The sequence below is a fragment of the Geotrypetes seraphini genome, chromosome 1 (assembly GCF_902459505.1).
Source record: "Geotrypetes seraphini chromosome 1, aGeoSer1.1, whole genome shotgun sequence".
Taxonomy (NCBI): domain Eukaryota; kingdom Metazoa; phylum Chordata; class Amphibia; order Gymnophiona; family Dermophiidae; genus Geotrypetes; species Geotrypetes seraphini.
In genome coordinates this window covers 35,266,750-35,288,454 of record NC_047084.1, presented here as the reverse complement: position 1 = coordinate 35,288,454, position 21,705 = coordinate 35,266,750, and the positions used below count along the sequence as shown (strand labels likewise).

Below are 21,705 nucleotides of genomic sequence, written 5' to 3'. Positions count from 1 at the left end.
GGGACTCCCACGGGGATGAAAACAGCCTACCTAAATTCTGGCGATGCAGGCGTGCAGCTTACAAGTCCGGCGTCGCGGCAGGAAATAGCCATGCTGAGCAGTGAGCTCAGCACGTACACAGATGAAAGCCTTGCTTGCTGATTGGTCCGGCGGCCCCGCCCCGCCGTGCCGCCGGACCAATCAGCAATCAAGGCTTTCATCTGTGTACGTGCTGAGCTCACTGCTCAGCATGGCTATTTCCCGCCGTGACGCCGGACTTGTAAGCTGCACGCCTGAAAAAGAAATCATCCTGGCCGGGGTCGGTGTCATGCTCCGGAGCTTCTACAGCCTTCCTATCTCCCTCTCCCTTCTACCTGCTTCCGGCCACACCCCCTGCTCCGCGGCTCTCTTCGGCAACTCAACAGCAGCGATCGACACAAGCTTCTGATGTCGGGGCCTACCCTCTGCGAGTCCCGCTTGTTTCAACTTCCTTTTTCCACAAAGACGGGACTCGTAGAGGGAAGGCCTCGATGTCGGCAGCTTGTCTTGATCACCGCTGCTGACGAGTTGCTGAAGAGAGCCGTGGAGCAGGGGGTTGTTGCCAGGTGCAGGTAGAAGGGAGAGGGCCAGATGCAGGACTCGTGAGTGAGGGAGGAGAAGAGAGAGAGAGGGGGGAGGGAAACAAAAGGAAATATTTCATACTGGGCTGGGCCGGAGTGGAGGGAGGGTGGAAAGATTCTGGCTACAGGGTGCAGTAACAAAGGAAAAGGGGGGAAAGCTGAAAATAGAGATAGTGACACAAAGAAGAGAAAGAGTAAGCAGGACCTACTGAATAAGGATAGAGATACAGAGGGGACATGAAGAGGAGGTGAAATAGAGACATAGAAGTAATGCTGAAAAAGTGGGGGGGGGAGATAAAGACATTGAAAGGGCAAATGGTGAACATGGGGTAAAGACAAGGACAGAGACAAATGAAGATTCTGAAAAAGTGATGAGATAGGGATATAGGTGAGATGGACACAAAGAAGGGTAATGCTGGAAAATAGGTGGAATGATAATTCTGACAAACACAGAAGGGAAATGCTGGATCAAGGAGAGATGGGGCTCAGGCTGGATGGAATGAGGAGAAATGCCTTGTTGGCCCGGAACTTCCTCTCCTACGTCAGAATTGACATCAGGGAGCGGAATGCTGGTCAGCGCGTCACTTCTGCAGGGAAAGCTTGGGACAGCAGTGGCTTGGGGGCTATTCCCCGATGGCGGTGGCAGCAAACCGAGTGGCTTGGGGGAGGGCACGGAGAAAGAAAGAAAGGGGGCAGACAGGGAGACAGAAAGAAGGGGGAACAGGGAGACAGAAAGAAAAAGTTGGGGAGAGAATGAGGTCTGGAGGAGAGGAAACATACAGGAGGCTGAAAGGAAGGAAGAAAGATTGGATGCACAGTCAGAAGAAGAAAGTGCAACCAGAGACTCATGAAATCACCAAACAGCAAAGGTAGGAAAAATGATTTTATTTTCAATTTAGTGATCAAAATGTGTCTGTTTTGAGAATTTATATCTGCTGTCTATATTTTGCACTATGGCTCCCTTTTACTAAACCGCAATATCGTTTTTTAGCGCAGGAAGCCTATGAGCATTGAGAGCAGCGCGAGGCATTCAGCGTAACTCCCTGTGCTAAAACCTACTATTGTGGTTTAGTAAAAAGGGAGGGGGTGTATTTGTCTATTTTTGTATTTTGTTACCGAGGTGACATTGCATAGAGTCATCTGCCTTGACCTCTTTGAAAAAACCCGGAATATGAATAATTAACATTTTCTCTGCCTTTCATTGTGCTTTGTGTTTTTTTTAAATTTTATTGTTGGTAGATCATTTTGACTTAGTCTTTATAAAGTAGCTCGCAAGCCCATAAAGTGTGGGCACCCCTGCTCTTACTCTGGGGCACCAGACCTCCCTCACGGCACACACACGGCAAATGGAAGAAAGAGGAGAATTTTTGGTCGTAGGGAGGAAGGTACAGAATGTGATAGGGAAGAAAAAGATGAGAGTGAGAAATGTGGCAAGGGAACAATGGGACAGATTGAAAGGGATGCAAGAGGGAGGAATATTGGACAGTGGTGAAGGGAATGGAGGGAGAGATGTGGCATAGTGTTGGAGAGGGGTGATAGAAGGAGAAATGTTGGGCATGGGGCTGGTGGGCAGGCATGAAAGATGAGAAAGAGATAAATGCTGGACCATGGTAGGGGAAATCAATGGACAGCAACAGAAGAATTTAGAGAAGATGGGAAAGCGGAAAAAAGAAACTGGGACCAACTTTATGGAAAAATAAGTCTCCAGACAAAGAAGGTAAAAAATGGAATTTATTGACTAAAATATGTTAGCTTTGGGAAATGTATATGGCAGATGTCTTTGTTTTGTGTTCAAAAGAAAAGGAAATGCATTTCTGGTTTTATTTCTACAGTGTTGAAGTACTTGTTGACCCTTGCTGTGACTGGTGGGGATCCCCAAGCACCGCCAGCAGAGGACCTCCTCTAGAGATGGCCAGAACTCCCCTCCACCAAACGCAGCAGTCGCTGGCAGCATCCATGAGCCACTGAGGTGCCAGCATCTGTGACTCAGGGACGCTACTGCTGCCTGCTAAGCTTGGCAAAAGGGACCCCCGGCCAACTGCAAAGGAAGTCCTCAGCTGACAGTTTGTGGGTTCTCATCAGCTGAGTATTTATATTTTATATTTACATTAGAGGTTCTGGTAGAAACCCATTTACAAAGTATGTATTCTTCCCAATTAATATTTCCAAATTAATAAAGTCTCTTTGCTTATTTGTAAATGGGTCTCTACCAGAGCCTTTAATTCAGTAGCATAATTAAATAAAATAACTATTTCTGAAGTTTATAGGGAAGGATGGTGACGGAGGGGATTCCTCGCGGGGATGGGTGGGGACGGAGGGGATTTCTCGCGGGGACGGGTGGGGACGGAGGGGATTCCTCGCGGGGACGGGTGGGGACGGAGGGATTCCTCACGGGGACGGGTGGGATTTTGGCGGGGACGGGTGGGATTTCTGTCCCCGCGCAACTCTCTAGTCTCCACCTGCTAGTCATGATGAGATATATACCCACTTGTAAGATTAATCTCTACCGGTCTGGAGAAGCTAAAAGAAAGTAAATTAGCAGGTAAGAACCTAATTTCTCCAGGTTTTAGATTCAGTTCTTCAATCAAAATATCGTTAAAGGAAATTGCTTCCTCTCTGTTAAGTTCTCATAGAATTCTGTAAAGTTGTGACGCTTTCTTGTTTCCAAGCAATAGGAAATGTGTAAACTTAGAGAAGTTAGACAAAACAGATACCTCTATGCATAGAGACAATAAGGAGTTAAGGGATTCTGAAATCAATTGCCAATAATGTAGATCAATACCAGGATAATCCAAAGTATGTTTCAGATCATTCACAGAAAGTGGTTAACTGAGAAAGAGCCCAAATATTCTTTGATTGGTATACTGCTTTAATATCAGAAAGGATAGGAGATTCAAGGGAGCTGTTAAACCATAAAGGGACATGTTTCATCTCCATGAAGTCCCCATTAATAGACTTGTAAAATGAAAAAATGTTAAGGGCTGAGGATTTGAGTAATCTTAAAGATACATTAAATGGAAACTTTATCTATAGTAGTAAGTATATAGGTTTGGGGAAAATTAGTGTATTTTTGAATAACAACTATCTAGGAGAGCTTGTTTTCAAATTTATGGAGCCACAATAAGACCTGAGAAAGTCTAAAGGCTAAGTGATATCTTTTAAAGTTTGGTAAATTTAATCCACCCATTGATTTTGGCATTTTTAACTTGTGAATTGCAATCCTGGGAGCTTTCGCCTTCCAAAGAAAATTGTTAATTAGACCAGTGTTCTTCAACCGCCGGTCTGTGGACCGGTGCCAGTCCACAGAAATTTTCTGCTAGTCGACAGGGCCAGCACCTCCATTGGGCCCAAGACACTGGGCCATGGTGTTCTGCAGCCACTGGTCCATGGTGCGATCAACTTGGCGTCTTAGGGCCGGCTCCCTGAGTGCTGCAGTGCACAAAGCCGTGGGAAAAGGCTCCTGCACCTGAACCGGAAGCTTTCTCTCTGATGTCACAATGTCAGAGGGAAGGCTTCCAGATGAGGCGCGGGATACGCGCGAGGAGCCACTGCCCATGCAGCACTCAGGGAGCCGGCCCTAAGACGCCTCGTTGATCGCACCATGGACTGGCCCGAAAATAACACCGGGGGGCAGGCCAGAAGGCAAGGCACAGCATGGAGGGAGAAAGACAACGGTAGGGGGAATGCTTTTATTTTTTAATTTAGCGATTGATTTACATCTGCTGTCTGTTCAGGAAGAAATGCATTTGTTTCTTTTCCTCTGGGGTTGTACTGCTTGCAGAGTCTTGCATCTTAGGGTTTGTTTGTAAATATTAGTACTTTAGGGCTCCTTTTACTAAGGTGCGTTAGGGTCTTAACACACAGAATAGCGCGCGCTAAATTGCCACACACGCTAGATCTTAATGCCAGCATTGAGCTGGTGTTATTCTAGAAGCTTAGCGCGCAGTAATTTCGAGTGTGCGCTAAAAACGCTAGCGCACCTTAGTAAAAGGAGTCCTTAGTTTTTGGTCCTGCATTTGCATGGGGTTATCTGTTTTCTGGTAGGAATGAATGTTGAAAAGCATACAGTGTGCTTTGTGTATTTTAATTTATCCCAGGACAAGCAGGCAGGTATTCTCACTAGTGGGTGATGTCATCAGACAGAGCCCCGGTACGGACGTCTCACAAGCACATGTTGCTTGTAGAAACTTAAAGTTTCTAGATGCCCGCACCGCGCATGCGCCGGTGCCTTCCTACCCGGAGATCCGGGCGTGTCTCCTCAGTTCTTTCTTTTCCGCGGAGCTGAGAAGTTCAACTTCATCATGCGCTAGCTGAATTCAGTTAAATTTGCCTTCCTTGTCCGCGTTTTCGCTTTCTTTTAATTACAGTTAACAGTTCTTTTCTTTTTCAGTAAAAAAAAAAAAAAAAAGAAGATTATTTCCTCCGGCGGGTCGAACAGGCCGGCCACGTGGCTCAGGCCCACTGGCTTCGACCTCGCGGCGGAGATTTTCCGGCCTATGTCCCGGCCAATCACCGGGTTTAAAAAGTGCAGCAAGTGCCAACGCGCGATTTCACTCACGGACCCTCACTGGCGCTGTTTGCAGTGTTTGGGCCCTGACCACATCCCGAAATCGTGCAGGCCTTGCTCTACCCTTACGGCACGCTCATTCAAGCGGCGTTGCCTATTGTGGGAATCGATGTTCAAGATGGACGCAGCTAAGGATCCCTCAGCCTCCACTTCATCTGATACCTCCCCGGTTCGGGCGAAACCGGCATCGACCCCTCCTGCATCGAGTGTGGTGAAACCGGCATCGCTCACCCCGACACCATCCACGAGCTCGACGTCGGTGCCTGCCCCGGTCTCCTCGGTTCAGGTACCTCTTCCTTCCACAGTGCCACCAATGGTCATCAAAGTGCCGAAAGCTACTAAGCAGAAGCACTCGGCCTCGAAGGAGCGCGATGTCCGTGCAGGAGGACCCCCTTTCGGTGCGGATCCCTCCTTATCGGCTTCGCTACGGTCCGTGCTGGAAGCTCAATTCGTTGAGCTCATGCAGACCATCGGACCCGGGCTCATCGCTGCCATACAGGGTGACCTCCCGGTACCGGTCCAAAGGGGCGGTCCGCCCCCTCCCCCTCCCCCACACCGTTCGACCTCGGCAACCGACGAGGACGAACGGGGGAGGGCGGCGATGCCCACGCGGCAAGCCTCGCTTACCGATATGCCGCCATTAGAACCCATTACGCCTCCGCGCCAACATGGGACCAGACCTCCGATCGATACTCGAAGCCCTGGGCATAGTCAGGAAGAGTTCTTCCGTACTCCTTACCAGACTTGGGTAGCATCACAAGAACCCGCATCGCAAACCCAGTTGCGATCCACCGCTTCCAGCCCTATCCACTTGGGGGCCTCGGGAGACCATGCGATGCACAGACGATCCCGATCCCCGTCCCGCCACCGAGACGGGCACCGATCGAGACACTCGTCCTGGCACTCCTCACGCCATTCGGAGGTGTCACCGCAGAAAAAACTGCAACGTAGGGGATACTCCTCATCAGAGGTGTCCCCTCCGGGGGGCCCGGAGTACGAGGAGACAGCGGTGCCCGATTCTCCTTGTCACTCCCCGATGTCCACGGACCTGGAGGCCTCCTCCTCCTCCAGCCCGTCCCACAGACCGACGCTGGCGGAACAATTGTCCTTCTCATCATTCCTCCGACAAATGGCGGATGATCTGGATGTGACCCTTGACACGGGCTCCCGATACTCCAAAGAGTATCTGGACACCATGCATTTACCTAACCCTCCAACGGAGTCGCTTCGGCTCCCCTTGCATAAATTACTGGACCAGACCTTCATGCAGTGCTTCGAAACACCGTATTCCATACCGGCGATCCCCAGCAAACTCGATGCTCGATACCGCATCGTACACCATAAAGGGTTCGAGGGCCCTCAACTCTCCCACCAATCCCTACTGGTCGAGTCCTCCCTTAAACGCTCTCATCCCTCCCAGGTCTACGCCTCTGTACCGCCGGGCCGAGAGGGGAGAACGATGGACAAATTTGGTAGAAAATTCTACCAAAACTCCATGATGGCGTCACGGGTGCTAAACTACAATTTCTTTTTCTCTTCCTATCTGGAGTTCTTCTTGCCGGTGCTCCGCAAGTTCACTCCGTTCATAGACAACCAAGCTCGATTCGAGGTCGAGGAAGTGGTAGCCTCCCTCTCCCAATTACGCCTCCAGCTGATGCAATCCTCCTTCGATGCATTCGAACTCTCGGCACGCGCCGCCGCAAGCGCGGTAGCTATGCGTCGCCTAGCATGGCTCCGTACAATCGATATGGATCCCAACCTACAGGACAGACTCGCCAACGTACCATGTGCTGGAGCTGACCTGTTCGATGAGTCTATCGAAACTGTTACCAAGAAGCTGTCGGATCATGAAAAATCCTTTCAATCCATCCTGCGGCCCAAACCCAAACCTCAACAGTCTCGACCTTCCAGGCCACCCCTGATTTACCAGCGGCGTTACATGCCCAGACAAACGCCTGCTGCGAGACAGCCTGCGAAGAGACAACCTCCCCAGAAGTCTCAGCAAAAACCTCAGCCACCGGCTGTACCTAAGGCTCCCCAGCCCTTTTGACGCCCCTCCCGGGAGCATAACCTCGGCCTCTCCCATAGGGGGCCGCCTCCATCTTTTTTACCATCGATGGGAGGCCATAACCACGGACCTATGGGTCCTCACCATCATAAGAGAAGGATACTCTCTTCAATTCCACCGGGTCCCCCCGGACCATCCTCCAAGAGAGTATCCTTCAAGCTCGACGCAGACCGCCCTTCTTCTTCAGGAAGTCCAAACCTTACTTCAGCTTCGGGCTGTCGAGCCGGTCCCGTCAGACCAATTGAACCGAGGGTTTTACTCCCGGTACTTCCTCATCCCGAAGAAAACAGGCGACCTGCGACCCATTTTAGACCTTCGGGCCCTCAACAAGTTCCTGGTCAAAGAGAAGTTTCGCATGTTGACTTTGGCTTCTCTATACCCCCTCCTCGAGCAGAACGACTGGTTATGCTCCCTGGATCTCAAGGAGGCCTACACTCACATCCCCATTCACCCGGCCTCCCGAAAGTTCCTCAGATTTCGGGTGGGAAATCTGCACCTACAGTATCGAGTGCTACCATTCGGCCTATCTTCGTCCCCCAGAGTCTTCACAAAGTGCCTGGTGGTAGTGGCCGCAGCACTCCGGGACAGGGGTCTACAGGTGTTCCCATACCTCGACGACTGGCTCATCAAGGCCCCGTCAGCCCCAGAGGTCACTTCGGCGGCCTTGGCTACAACCTACTTCCTCCAGAATTTGGGCTTCGAGATCAACTTCTCCAAGTCTCATCTACAACCCACCCAGTCCCTCCCCTTCATCGGAGCGGTCCTGGACACCACCCGACTCCGAGCATTCCTGCCTCTGCAACGCATGGAGTCTCTTCTTCATCTCTGCCAGTCGGTGTCTACTCGCCAAACCCTACCGGCGAGACAACTGATGGTGCTCCTGGGCCATATGGCCTCCACAGTACATGTGACACCCTTTGCCAGACTCCACCTCAGGATCCCCCAGTGGACCCTGGCATCACAGTGGAATCAGACGTCCGATCCACTATCCAAACGCATCTTAGTCACACCTGCTCTTCGGCAGTCTCTACTTTGGTGGATGACCTCTTCGAATCTATCCAGAGGTTTGCTGATGCACTCTCCCCCCCCATCAGAAAGTTCTCACAACCGATTCGTCGAATTATGCATGGGGGGCCCACCTGGAGGGTCTCCGCATCCAAGGATTCTGGACCAGTGCGGAAAGACTACACCAAATCAATCTACTGGAACTCAGAGCCATCTTCAATGCGCTCCAAGCTTTCCAACACCTACTTCACGACATGGTAATCCTCATTCGCACAGACAATCAGGCCGCCATGTATTATATCAACAAGCAAGGAGGCACGGGCTCGGCCCTCCTTTGCCAGGAAGCTCTACGAGTCTGGGACTGGGCGGTGCGCCACAACGCCCTACTCAGAGCAGTATACATCCAAGGGGAGAACAACGTCTTAGCAGACAAACTAAGCCGTCTGCTACAACCGCACGAATGGACTCTCCATTCCAGACCCCTTCACCAAATTTTCACGCAATGGGGGACGCCTCAGATAGACCTCTTTGCGGCTCCCCACAACTCCAAACTGCCTCAGTTTTGCTCCAGGATCTACACTCCTCATCGCCTCGAGGCAGATGCTTTTCTACTGAACTGGGGGAAACGATTTCTATATGCGTTCCCACCATTCCCGCTGATCCAGAAGACCCTGGTCAAGCTGAAACTCGAACGGGCCACCATGATTCTAATAGCTCCTCGGTGGCCCAGACAACCTTGGTTCTCCCTCCTACTTCAACTCAGCAGCAGGGAACCAGTACCACTTCCAGTGTTTCCTTCACTACTTACTCAACATCAAGGATCACTACTTCATCCCAACCTGCAGTCTCTCCACCTGACAGCTTGGTTCCTCTCAACGTAACCCCTCACCAATTCTCACAAGAAGTGAGGGAGGTCTTGGAAGCTTCCAGGAAGCCCGCCACTCGACAATGCTACTCCCAGAAATGGACCAGATTCTCCTCATGGTGTGTTTCTAAGTCAAAGGAACCTCAGCGAGCTTCCTTATCCTCCGTGCTGGACTATCTCCTACACCTATCTCAATCTGGGCTCAAGTCCACATCCATACGAGTCCACCTGAGCGCTATTGCGGCGTTCCACCAGCCCCTACAAGGGAAACCCCTCTCGGCCCATCCGGTGGTCGCCAGATTTATGAAAGGACTCTTCCATGTTAACCCTCCTCTCAAACCACCCCCAGTAGTTTGGGACCTCAATGTAGTCCTTTCCCATCTCATGAAGCCCCCGTTTGAACCACTCAACAGGGCCCCTCTTAAGTATCTCACCTGGAAAGTGCTTTTCCTTGTAGCCCTTACGTCCGCTCGCAGAGTCAGCGAACTCCAGGCATTGATGGCGGATCCACCATTCACAGTATTCCATCATGACAAGGTGGTCCTCCGCACTCACCCGAAATTCCTGCCTAAGGTGGTCTCCGAATTTCATCTCAACCAATCCATTGTACTTCCAGTATTCTTCCCTAAGCCTCATTCTCACCACGGAGAATCGGCCCTTCACACTCTAGACTGTAAACGTGCCTTGGCTTTCTACCTGGATCGCACCAAGCCACACAGAACCACTCCTCAACTTTTTGTCTCCTTCGATCCTAACAAGTTGGGAAGACCCATATCAAAGCGCACCATCTCTAATTGGATGGCGGCTTGTATCTCTTTCTGCTATGCCCAGGCTGGATTATCACTTCCTTGTAAGGTCACAGCCCATAAGGTCAGAGCAATGGCAGCCTCAGTAGCATTCCTCAGATCAACACCAATCGAGGAAATTTGCAAGGCTGCCACCTGGTCCTCGGTTCACACATTCACCTCACATTATTGTCTGGATACCCTCTCCAGACGGGATGGACAGTTTGGCCAAACAGTATTGAAAAATTTATTCTCTTAAGTCGCCAACTCCCCCTCCATCCCACTGAGGTTAGCTTGGAGGTCACCCACTAGTGAGAATACCTGCCTGCTTGTCCTGGGATAAAGCAATGTTACTTACCGTAACAGTTGTTATCCAGGGACAGCAGGCAGCTATTCTCACGTCCCACCCACCTCCCCTGGGTTGGCTTCTCAGGCTAGCTACCTGAACTGAGGAGACACGCCCGGATCTCCGGGTAGGAAGGCACCGGCGCATGCGCGGTGCGGGCATCTAGAAACTTTAAGTTTCTACAAGCAACACGTGCTTGTGAGACGTCCGTACCGGGGCTCTGTCTGATGACATCACCCACTAGTGAGAATAGCTGCCTGCTGTCCCTGGATAACAACTGTTACGGTAAGTAACATTGCTTTTGTGGTTAACCATTATGTGTTGTTAATACAATTATATTGTGTGTATATATGAAAAATGAATGGAAAAATGGTGTTACAATTAGTACTATTATGGGCGCAGGGTGTGGGGCGGAGATTGGGTGGAAATGGGCACAACTTAGCCCAGTGTTCTTCAACTGCCGGTCCACAAAATAATTATTTTATTTCCGCCGGTGTCATAAAGTTGAATAGCACTGAATTAGACTATCCACTTTCTTGTATAAAGAATTTGGAAATGGAAGCTTTGGAAATGGAAGCGGTATCATACTAAATATGAAATAGAGCTTAGGAGCTAAAACCTTTTTAATGGCCTCTGCTCTACCCCAGTGTTGTCCTGTTCTGATGAGATACATTCCCATATAAAGATTTATTACTGTTTTGGTTTGCAGTGAAGAGGAAATATTTAGAAAAGTAACTTCATTTTCTCTTTTTTTTAGGCTTTCACTTTTGTGGAACTTTTTTATGGTACATGGACCAATAGTCTGGGCCTAGTCTCTGATGGATTTCATATGCTTTTTGACTGTTCAGCTTTAGTTATGGGTCTTCTTGCTGCTTTAATGACTAGGTGGAAAGCAACCCGTATATTCTCATATGGGTAAGTGCATGAATTTTTTATTAAATAGAGGACTGACAGTACTGCATGTTAATTAAAATACAGATTTGTTAAATATGCTGGTTGTGGCTTTAATCCCATCACTGTCACTTAGGCCCTCTTTTACTAAGGTGCGCTAAACACTAACGCGTGCATGTTAGTCAATGGACGTGTTAATGATTAGCGTACGCTAATTTGATTAGCGCGTGCTAATTGGTTAGTGCACCTTAAAGAGGGGGTTAGTGTGATCTGGTGATATTCAGATTATACACAATTTAATTTTTTTTCTTCAACTACCGCCATGATGCTATGTACAGTCCCATGCTTGTGTGATTGATGCTATATGAAATTGGAACCTTTTTCTTCTAAGCTGTTTTCTGTAAGTCTCTTAATAAGTTTGACAAAACAGAATGGAACACAGAATATAAGAATTAATTTAAATGAATATTGTAGACCAAGATCGGATTTAGATAATTGCACATTATCAAGTTCTATAGAGATCTTAATTGAAAACTGCTGGTTTACAGCAGCAGCACTAAAGTTTTTAAATAATTCATGCGATGATCACAATTTTTATTTCACAGCCAACAAGATAACTGCAATAAGTTTATAAAAGTTCCTCTTACTTTAGCTGCTCAATAAAAATCAGTTATTTTTTAAAAAGGTGTTGTTGCTGTGCTGATAGCTTTGATAATCCAAAGGGATTATCACTGATGTAGGCAAAATATAAAAGTGCTACAGATAACTGAAATATAATTTAGAAAAATTATGTTAAAGCTCAGAATGTGTCCTTGCATTGGCCATCAGAATGCACCAAGCTGCTACATAGGCACATTAGGTTGCCTTTTCAATATGAAGTACAATTCTCCCTCCGTATTCACGGTTTTAGCATTCGTAGTTTCGATTATTCACGGTTTTTAGCTTGCTGGCTCCTCCCCATCAGTTTGCTTAGAGAAATCGCAGAGTGGTACATCCACATGAGTGGTTCTCAGCATGGGAGATGCTCACAAGAACTTCCAAGAGTGGGGGAACCCTTTTGATGGATCTCTTTGCCACTAATCTCAACAAGGTCCCTCAGTACTATTCCAGACTTGGGTCATACAACAGGCTTGGGTCATACAACAGGGAGAGCCTTCTGTATGCATATCCTCCCATTCCTCTCATAGGGAAGATTTTGTTGAAACTCAAGCAGGATCGAGGGACCATGATCCGCATTGCACTTTGACCAAGACAGATCTGTTTCCCTTTTTTGGAGTTGTCCTCCAAAAATCTATGGAGACTATCCTGACTTCCAACTCATCACACAGAACATAGGATCTCTTCTGCATCCTAACCTCCAGCCCTGGCTCTCATAGTCTATATCTAATATAATAAAACGCTAGGCCGCGCATGCGCAGTTCCATCGCGTGGGTCCGTTTTCCGTGAGATGTACAGCATCTCAGATAGGAGTGTGCCGGAAACACTCTCTCTCTCCTCCCCAGAGACGGATGTCGGATACAGCGGCTGTCGGCCCATGCTGTTTTTTGATCTGCCCTGCTCCTTGCCTGAAGTCCTCTCTCCTCCCCCGAGGCTGATGTCGGACGCAGCGGTTGTCTCCCCCGAGGTGGATGATCTTATGGGAATCAATGTTCTTCGCTCTGCCCTGCTCCTTGCCTTACTATATTTTTAAGTTGAAAGAACAGGCAGCGGCTCCTCTCAGGATCTCCACCTGCGTCGGAAGTCCAATGCAGTCGGGGATCTTGAGAGGAGCCGCCGTCGCCATGTCTTTCAACTTAAAAATATACTAAGGCAAGGAGCAGGGCAGAACGATCTTCAAAATGGCGGCAAATCGATCTCCGTTTCTCCGGGGGGGTGGGGTCTGGGAGGAGAGGGATCGCGGCCACTCAGCGCCCCCACCGAGGAGCCCAGTAACTTTCCGCTGTCCGGGACCCGACTCATTTGCCGCCCCCCCCTCCCTTCCCTTCCCGCGGGTCCGACTACACATGGCGATTCAAGCAGCGTGTCCAGCAGTCTTCACACGCTGCTTCGGGTCCTTCTACTGCCCTGATTTACTCTGGCACGTCCGGAGCAAGTCAGGGCAGTAGAAGGGCCCGAAGCAGCGTGTGAAGACTGCTGACATGCTGCTTAAATCGCCAGTCAGGCCCGCGGTAAGGGAAGAGGGGGGGGGCGCCAAATGACTCGGGCCCGTGACTGTTTGTAGTCGCAACTTTGGGAAGGAAAAGAGGGTAGAGGAAACGCTAATGCAGGCACAGGGAACTGGTGTGGGGGGAGGGAATGCTGCTTTGGACAGACAGACAGAGGGAGGAAGGGACACAGAAAGACAAGAAGAAAGACACAGGGGCAGGTGCACAGGGAACTGGTGTGGGGGGAGGAAATGCTGCTTTGGACAGATAGACAGAGGGAGGGACACAGAAAGATAAGAAGAAAGACACAGGGGCAGGTGCGGGACAGCGGGAGTCGCGTCAGGAGGAGTGTGGGATGCCGCAGAGGGAACTTTTCCAATGGATGCAACTGGGCGGCTGTCGGGAGCCTCTGATCACGGGCAGAGCAAGGTAAGTGTATCATAGGGATAAGAAGGAGGAGGGGGGAGAAAAAGGAAGGGACGCCTACTGCTGGACAGGAGGAGAAGGAAAGAGGTGCTGATGGACGGGGGGGGTGTGAAGAAAAAGGAACGGAGGCCTAATGTTGGACAGGGGGAGAAGGAAGGTGCTGCTGGACAGGGGGGTGGTAAAACAAAGGGAGAAGGGCTGCTGCTGCATAAGGAGACCTGTGAAGGGGTGGTGGTGGACACAGGGGAGGTAAAAGGAAGGGAGAATGGACAGGGGGAGCAGGCAAGGGGTGGTGATGGACAGCCAAGGAAAAAGAAAGACAGAAAGAAAGAAAGCGGCTAAGGAGAGAGAGAGAAAGAAATAAAGAGAGACACACACACATATATTCTAGCACCCGTTAATGTAACGGGCTATAAGACTAGTATTGAGAGAATAGAATTTAATTCTTTACAGCTGCCTGAGGGTGTGTCCCAAATCCATCTGTCTTCCAGGAAGGATTCTGCCAAGCGGTATTATGCTTTCAAATGGAGAAAGTTTGCTGTTTGGTGTGAAGTCGAGATCCTCTCACTTTTCCTGCACAGAACCTGCTTGAGTACCTCCTTTCACCTCTCTGATTTGAAAACACACTCTGTAAGGGCTCACCTCAGTACAATTAAAGCTTATCACCATGTGGAAGATAAACCCATCTCTGTACAGCCTCTTGTTCACTTCATGAGAGGTTTGCTGTTAACAAAGCTCCCTGTCAAACCGTGTGTCATGGGACTTCAGCCATGCTTGCCTTGGATCGGTAGCATGGAATGTTGCTACTCTGGGGTTTGGCCAGGTACTAGTGACCTGGATTGGCCACCAAGAGAATGGGCTACTGGGCTTGATGGACCTTTGGTCTTACCCAGTAAAACTATTCTTATGTTCTTATGTCCTCATACAGCTAATGAAAGCTCCTTTTGAGCCGCCAAATTCTTGTCATCTGAAGTACCTGACCTGGAAGGTCTTGTTTTGGTGGTGGTCATTTCAGCTCTTGGGGTCAGTGAGCTTCAAACCCTATTATTGGATCCACCTTACATGAGGTTTCATCATAGGATGCATGTGGAGAACTACTCTTAGGTTCCTTCTTAAGGTGGTGTCAATCATCCTGCAATATTCTTTCCAAAACCTCACACCCATCATGGTGAAAGCACACTGCACACTTTGGACTGCAAGTGAGCCTTGGCCTCCTATCTGGAATGGAATAAAGCTCATAGACAGTCCACCCAGCTTTTTGTCTTTTTTTGATCCAAACAGGATAGGGGCAGCCATTGGTAAATGCACTTTATCTAGTTAGCTAGCAGACATTCATCTCCTTCGTTTAAGTGAAGACTGGGTTGTTTCTAGAGGGCCACGTCATGGTTAATAGTGTCAGAGCCATGGCTGCTTCACTAGCCCGCTTGAGGTTAACCTCCATTGAAGAGAGTTGCAGAACTGTGAGGTGGTCTTCAGTCTACACATTGACATCTCATTTCTGCCTTGAGCATGATATCTGATGTGATAGCCCGTTCACAGACAGTCCTGCAGAATTTGTTTGGTGTCTTGAAACTAGCTCCATCTTCCTAGGCTTATGTGTTTATGTTCCAGGCTGCAACTCTACATCCTGCCTATTTTTGGTTGTTAGAGTTATTGGTTCTGATTTGCTTTACTGTTGCAAGCCCCTATTGTCTGTTCTTTATTTTTGGTGAGCCTAATAACTAGGAATTCCCACAGGTAAGAATCTAAGTCCTGCTTGTCCATAGAGAAAGCAAAACTACTCATCTGTAGCAGATGATCTTCGAGGACAACATAAATAGTATTTTCATATATCCTCCCACCTCCCCTTAGAGTTGCATTCTTTTCTGTACGCTTTTGGATCAGATTGGCATTACCACATGACTCTAGCAGGTAGGAGGGCACTCGTGCATGCATGGTGTAAGCCTACCAAAGGCTGTTGGAAAGCCACAGTACTTTGGGTAGCGTCCGCACCAGGGAATTGTCAGAGAAGTCATCCTCATGTGAAAATATTAGTCCTGCTGTCCTCAAAGAACATCTGCTACAGGTGAGTAACTTCACTTTTTCCATAGACATCAAGATTGATCAGTCCCTTCCACCTCCCTAAGAGCTACATTTCTTCTTGAGCAATGGAATTAACTGAAGTGTTGAAGAGACCACTACATGTGGAAAGGGTTATACATGCTTAGAACTCTACACTTATTTCTGAGCTTTGAGAGAGCTGTTTCATCCCAGCAGCTTGCAAAATGTCACTCATTTTTGTACCCGATCAATTCTACCATCTTCAGAGAACACTTGTACAGGTGAGAGAAACAATGTTTCCATTTGTATGCTCCCTTTTTGGCATCTTTTTGAGTAAAGTGGTATAGTAACCATAAGCAAGTTTCTTTATGCCTCTTCAGGTATGGCCGTGTGGAAATTCTCTCTGGCTTTATTAATGGCCTCTTCCTAATGGTGATAGCATTCTTTGTTTTCACGGAGTCTGTGACACGATTGTTTGATCCTCCCGACATAGATACCAATATGTTAACAGTAAGTTTTTTCCACTTCTTTGTTTTATTGCTATATTTTAGCTAGTGTTGTAAATATGATCGTGTTTACAAATTTAGCTTATAAAAAAGAAGGCAGAGCTTGGAACCTATGGAGTGAGGTGCACAGGGATTTGTACTTAGACCCATGTTGCAGTTTAACAATGCAAAAAAGAACCAATAAAACCTGCAGTAAAAAAACACACAAGGCAAACAAAAACACTACTGCAGGAAAATGTACAATTATCGATTTTGTGTACTTTATCCATTCTGGTTTTTTGATACTCTGTGTACCAATACTAGGGACCGCTGAGGAAGGAGTGTTCCTTCGAAACACGGACCATGTCGGGTCCAGTCCACATGAACCTGCTATTTTGGATATTTTTTATGTAGTTTATGCACTTGTTTTTAAGATTTTTGTTTTTGTCATCTTAATAAATTCTTGTACCCAGTAATTTTCCTGCAGTATTGTTTTTGTTTGCAGTTTAACAATTTAGATACATGGTTGAAAAGTACCACTGCAGCTTTCACAAATACCACAAAATACTACATTAGCAGATATCAAAAGGCTGCAAAGGAATTCAGAAAAGATGCAGAGCTAACAAATACAATTTCTTTAGCATCTCTCCAGACTGGTACAGTTCACTGATAGGTAATAGCTCACCATGACCAGCAGGTGGAGACTGAGACAAAACTTTGGCTGTAATACCAATAGCTGTGCTTCCCTCTAGTCTAACTAGGTGTGGTAAGCTGGGCCAGTCTTCCCTTGGTTAGTGTAAGCCTGTTGAAAGTTGTTTAGTGGCCTTCTTGTCCCCGTTTGGTGCCAGACTGAGCTTGAAGGGACCCTTTTGGGGGTCCGTCCGACCTCGGGGGGTCATATTTGACGGGCCACGAGTTGAGTCCCTCCTCAAAAATTTTTCTAGAGGTGCCTAAGCTGTAAGCCTTGTCACTTATACCGGCAAGGCATATGGCATAGAGAGCCAGTGAAGTCTGTTCTGACAGACTGACAGAAAAAAAAGCCTGAGTGCTGGTGTGAAGGGAGCCTTCAGTTCATTTTTATTGCTAACTGGCACTTCTTCCCTTAGCTTGGTCGCATATTGCGCTATGAGCACGTTTAAAGGGAAAAAATGCTCATTGTGCTCCAGACGCAAGGTTGATGCGGCCGGCCTGTGCTCGCGGTGTGCCGACCGCCACGAAGGGGCATCCTCGTCTGCTTTGGGTGCCGGCATCCAGGGATCCCCTAGGTGAGTGCCTCGCACTTCAGCAGCTGACAGCGGGGAAGCCCAGACTTCCTTCCCCACCCACACAGGGATTCCCCCAGCCGCTGACAGTCAGGAAAATAAGGTTTCCCTTACCGCCGATTCTGCTGGAGACTCCCTTATCACTGCTGCCGGCTTGCTTGCTTTAGTGGCTGGGACGATTCAGGCTTCTCATCCGCTACAGGCCTCGGGAGCAAGTTTTTCAGTGGACTTTGCTCCGATTTTGGTGTGAAGTGCCTCTATTTTGTCTGCAGCCTCAGGTGACCTTCCCCCTGTTTTGGAGAGACAGGGGCAGGTTTCTCCTGGGTCTTCTGCTTTGGCAATGAGTCCCTTTGAGCCGCCAGGGAGTTTTTTCCCTGATTTTGCTTTTGCCTTGTGTAAGGCTTATCTGCAGGCGGCCAGGGGTTCTGCTTTTGGGGGAGGGGTTCCCTCTGCATCCACTCCGGTTCAGTCCCCGTCAGCGCCGGTTTCATCCCCATCTCCTCCTCTCTCGTCCAAGTGGCCATGGGTTTCTTAAGACAATGATTTTTTTCTATGGGGAGCAGTTTTCTCTTGAGGACCTGACCCTTTGGGTGACCTCCAGGATCCTCTCGGGGGGACGGATGCCACTGGCAGTAGTTTTTCAGTTCCGTCAGCTGGCGAAGATCCTTCGGTGGTACGCATCTTTCAGCAGGAAGAGCTCTAGGAATTTATTCTTCGGGTCTCTTCAGTGTTGCATTTCGAAAAAGACATGGAGGAGACCCTCCCGTGTGTGGTGGACCCTCTGCTTCGGGGGATCCTGCTCTTTTCCTGTGCAACAGGATATTCGGGATATTGTGCTTGCACAGTGGAAAACCCTTTTGTTTTGCGCTCTCTCTGGCTCGCCTGTATCCTATCACAGAGAGGGATAGGGATACCTTGAAGTCATCGGTGGTGGACGCGGTGGTCTTGGCCATTGCATACAGTGCCCGTTGAGGGACTCTAAGGAGCGTGGGTTAGAGTCCCTCCTTAAGCAGAATTTTAACATCACTGCCTTTGCGATCTAGGTGGTGATGTGTGGCGGTCTGTTAGTTCGAGCGTGTCCTTGAACATGAGCCTGATGACTGGTCCTTAGTGGAACAGGAAGTAGCCAAAATTGAGATGGGTGCTTCTTATCTCTTTGATGCCATGTATGACCAGTTGGCATCTAAGGCTAAGCTGACAAAATTTCCCTTTCGGGTGAGGATTTGGACCTTAATGGACTAAGGTGCCCCATCTTCTGGAAGACTGTGCACGCACGCCTGCGCAGGGTGATATTGCTCGGAGGTATTTTCGTGATTTCGGCAGATAAACACATAGAAACTGACAGCAGAAAAGGGCCACAGCCCATCCAGTCTGCCCACACTAATGACCCACCCCCTAACTTCCTCAGTGAAGAGATCCCACGTGCCAATCCTCTGGTTGAGGGGCTGATTCTTTTGCTGCTTCTTTCAACGCATGCAATCCATTTGGGAGGCCAGTCAGGGGGGATGTGATTCCTCCACCGGTTCCCCCGCCACCCATCCTGCACAGTGTCTTCTTGCCGCGCCTCCCTTGGTTCCGGTGGGTGCTTGGTTGCAAGACTTTTACCAGAGGTTGGTTATGGAGGTGATTCGGGACAGTTGTGCTCTGGAGTTTTCCCGCTCCTTGCCATATCACTTTCTCATTTCTCCTTGTCAGGCGACATGGAAGAAGTGGGCCTTTCGCCAGACACTTCAGATTGTTAGATCTCAAATCGGCAGTGCCCTTCCCTCTACAGGAGTGTGGCACCAGCCGGTATTTGATTTACTTAGTAATGCCAAAGAAAGAGGGGAATTTTCAGCCCATCTTGGATCTGAAGGGGGTCAGTGGGGCTCTGCAAGTTCTATCTTTTCGCATGGAGAACCTAAGATCTGTCATTCTGGCGGTTCAGCTGGGGGAATTTCTGACCTCTCTCAATCTGACAGAGTCCTAATTGCATCAGCGGTTCCTTTGCTTGCGATCTTGGGATGGTACTATCAGTTTTGTGCACTTCCTTTTGGTCTGGCCACGGTTCCGCAGACATTCACCAAGATTATTGTGGTCATGGCGGGACCTTGCACAAGGAGGGCATTATGGTTCACCCCTATCTGGTTGACTGGTTGATTTAGCAAAGTCTTTTCAGGAGAGTTCCCGAGTTATGGCTTGGGTTGTGGAGTTCCTGCAGTCGCTGGGATGGGTAGGCAACCTGTCCAAGAGCTGGTTGGCTCTTGTCTCAGTGCCTGGAGTACCTTGGGGTTGTTTCGACATCAGCTTGGGGAAGGTCTTCCTGCCAGAGGCCCGAGGGGTCAAGTAGCAGTCGCAGATTCGTCTTCTGATGGCTTCCCGATGTTCTCAGGTGCAGGTTTTTCTCCAGGTCTTGGGGTCTATGGCAGCATCCCTGGACATGGTTCAGTGGGCCTGGTCTCGCATGCGCCCGCTTCAGCATGCTCTGCTTCAGCGGTGGTCGCCCTAGGTTTACAATTTGGATTCTCCCGTTCCTCTTCAGGGGTTAGTTCGTTGCAGTCTCTGTTGGTGGCTACAGTCTTCCAATCTGGTGCAGGGAGTGAGCCTGGATCAGCCCCAGTGGACAATGCTTCTCACGGATGCCAGTCTCCTCCATTGGGGAGCCCAGTGTCTTGGTCGCTCGGCTCAGGGCAGCTGGTCTCTGGAGGAGGCGTCTTGGTCAATAATGTTGCCTGCTCCCGGACTCTCCTGCTCTCTGCCGCCATTCTCTGCAGTGCAAGCCTGTGGTTTTAAAGTGGGCCTGCACTGCGGGGAACGGTGGCAGAGAGGAGAGTCCGGCGAGCAGGGAAGAGAGATCGGGCACTGGTCTGACTCAGTCTGTCCCGGCCTGACACCTCCCCGCCACCTCACCCACAGACGATCTCCCCCGCAACCCACAAAGAGCAGGAGGGATGCCCACTCCCTTCTGTCACCACCCGACGCTGCCCTCCATGTCCTTGCGAATATGGCAGGAGGGATACCAACTCCCTCCTGCCACCAACTGAGTAACCCCCTGACCGGCACGCGACTCTCCCCCCCTGGCCCGGCCCACCCCCGACTGGCACACCGCAGCACCCCCGGCCGGCACACTACACCACCCCAACCTGTTGGGAGGGGCCTGTGGCACCTCAGCCAATCAGGGCCTTAGGCTCCTCCCTGTGCATCACATGATGCACCGGGGCGGGGCCTAAGGCCCACATTCGCAATGCGTCCTCAGGGAAGCAGGAGGAGGCGAAAGAGCAGAAGGACTTTGCATTTCCTCCTGCTCCGGAAGACGTCGCTGGAGGCCTAAGGAGCAGGAGGGACTGACCACCCCTCCTGCTTCCAACTGTTAGGTACAGGGGAGGTGTCGGATCAGGACGGGTCGGGCCAGGCCCGACCAGGGGTGGGCAAGGCAGGTCGGGGGTGAGTCACGTGCCAGTCAGGGGGTTACTTGGTGGCAGGAGGGAGTATCCCTCCTGCCATATTCCCACGGGCAGGGAGGGCAGTGTCATGTGGTGGCAGGAGAGAGTAGGCATCCCTCCTCTATTTGTGGGTCGCGGGGGGGATCGTTTGTCGGAGGGGGCCCTTGACTGTTTTTGACAGGCCTGCCTGTCTTTTATTATTATTCTTTTTTTTATGGAGCAGATATTTTGCATGTGTAACACACACAAAATATTTGTGCCATGTAAAAAAAATGAATAAAAAAGACAGGCAAGCCGACGGTAACTCAGTTACCGACAGGTCTGCATCAGTCAGGTTTCCCAGTAGTAAAACCCGACTCAAATTAGCCAAGCAATTGTTAGTGAATTAATCGCTTGGCTACTTTGCATGGGTTTTTACTATCGAGATCGGATCACTACAAGGGTTAGTGAATCGGGTCGGAGGGAAATCGGGTTGCTAAGGGGTTGCAAACCGATCGGTTTGCTTAGTGAATCTAGCCCTATGTTAGTTGTTATTCCTGTTAGGAGTGTTACTGTTATAATTATCACTTCTTAGTTCTGTTTGGCTTTCGGCAGACTGATTAGACTAGAGGGAAGCACACCTATTAGTATTACAGCCAAAGTTTTGTCTGTCTCCACCTGCTGGTCATGGTGAGCTATTACCCATCAGTGAACTGTACCGGTCAAGAGAGTCTAAAAGAAAGAAAATTAGCAGGTAAGAACCTAATTTCTCCTTAGTGAAGCTCAGTGTAAGGACATGTATATTTGGAAAACAAAAATAA

At 49.3% G+C, this 21,705-nt stretch overlaps 1 protein-coding gene across 2 annotated transcripts in view; it reads left to right on the top strand.

Annotated features, from left to right (window-relative positions):
- SLC30A5 (solute carrier family 30 member 5) overlaps window positions 1-21,705 on the top strand; it is a 121,124-nt gene that overhangs the window by 79,560 nt on the left and 19,859 nt on the right. For both annotated transcript variants that reach the window (XM_033929860.1, XM_033929869.1), the window contains 2 exons: window positions 10,993-11,150; window positions 16,117-16,246. In XM_033929860.1, the coding sequence (XP_033785751.1) occupies window positions 10,993-11,150; window positions 16,117-16,246 (288 nt within the window). The remainder of the gene's footprint in view (window positions 1-10,992; window positions 11,151-16,116; window positions 16,247-21,705) is intronic.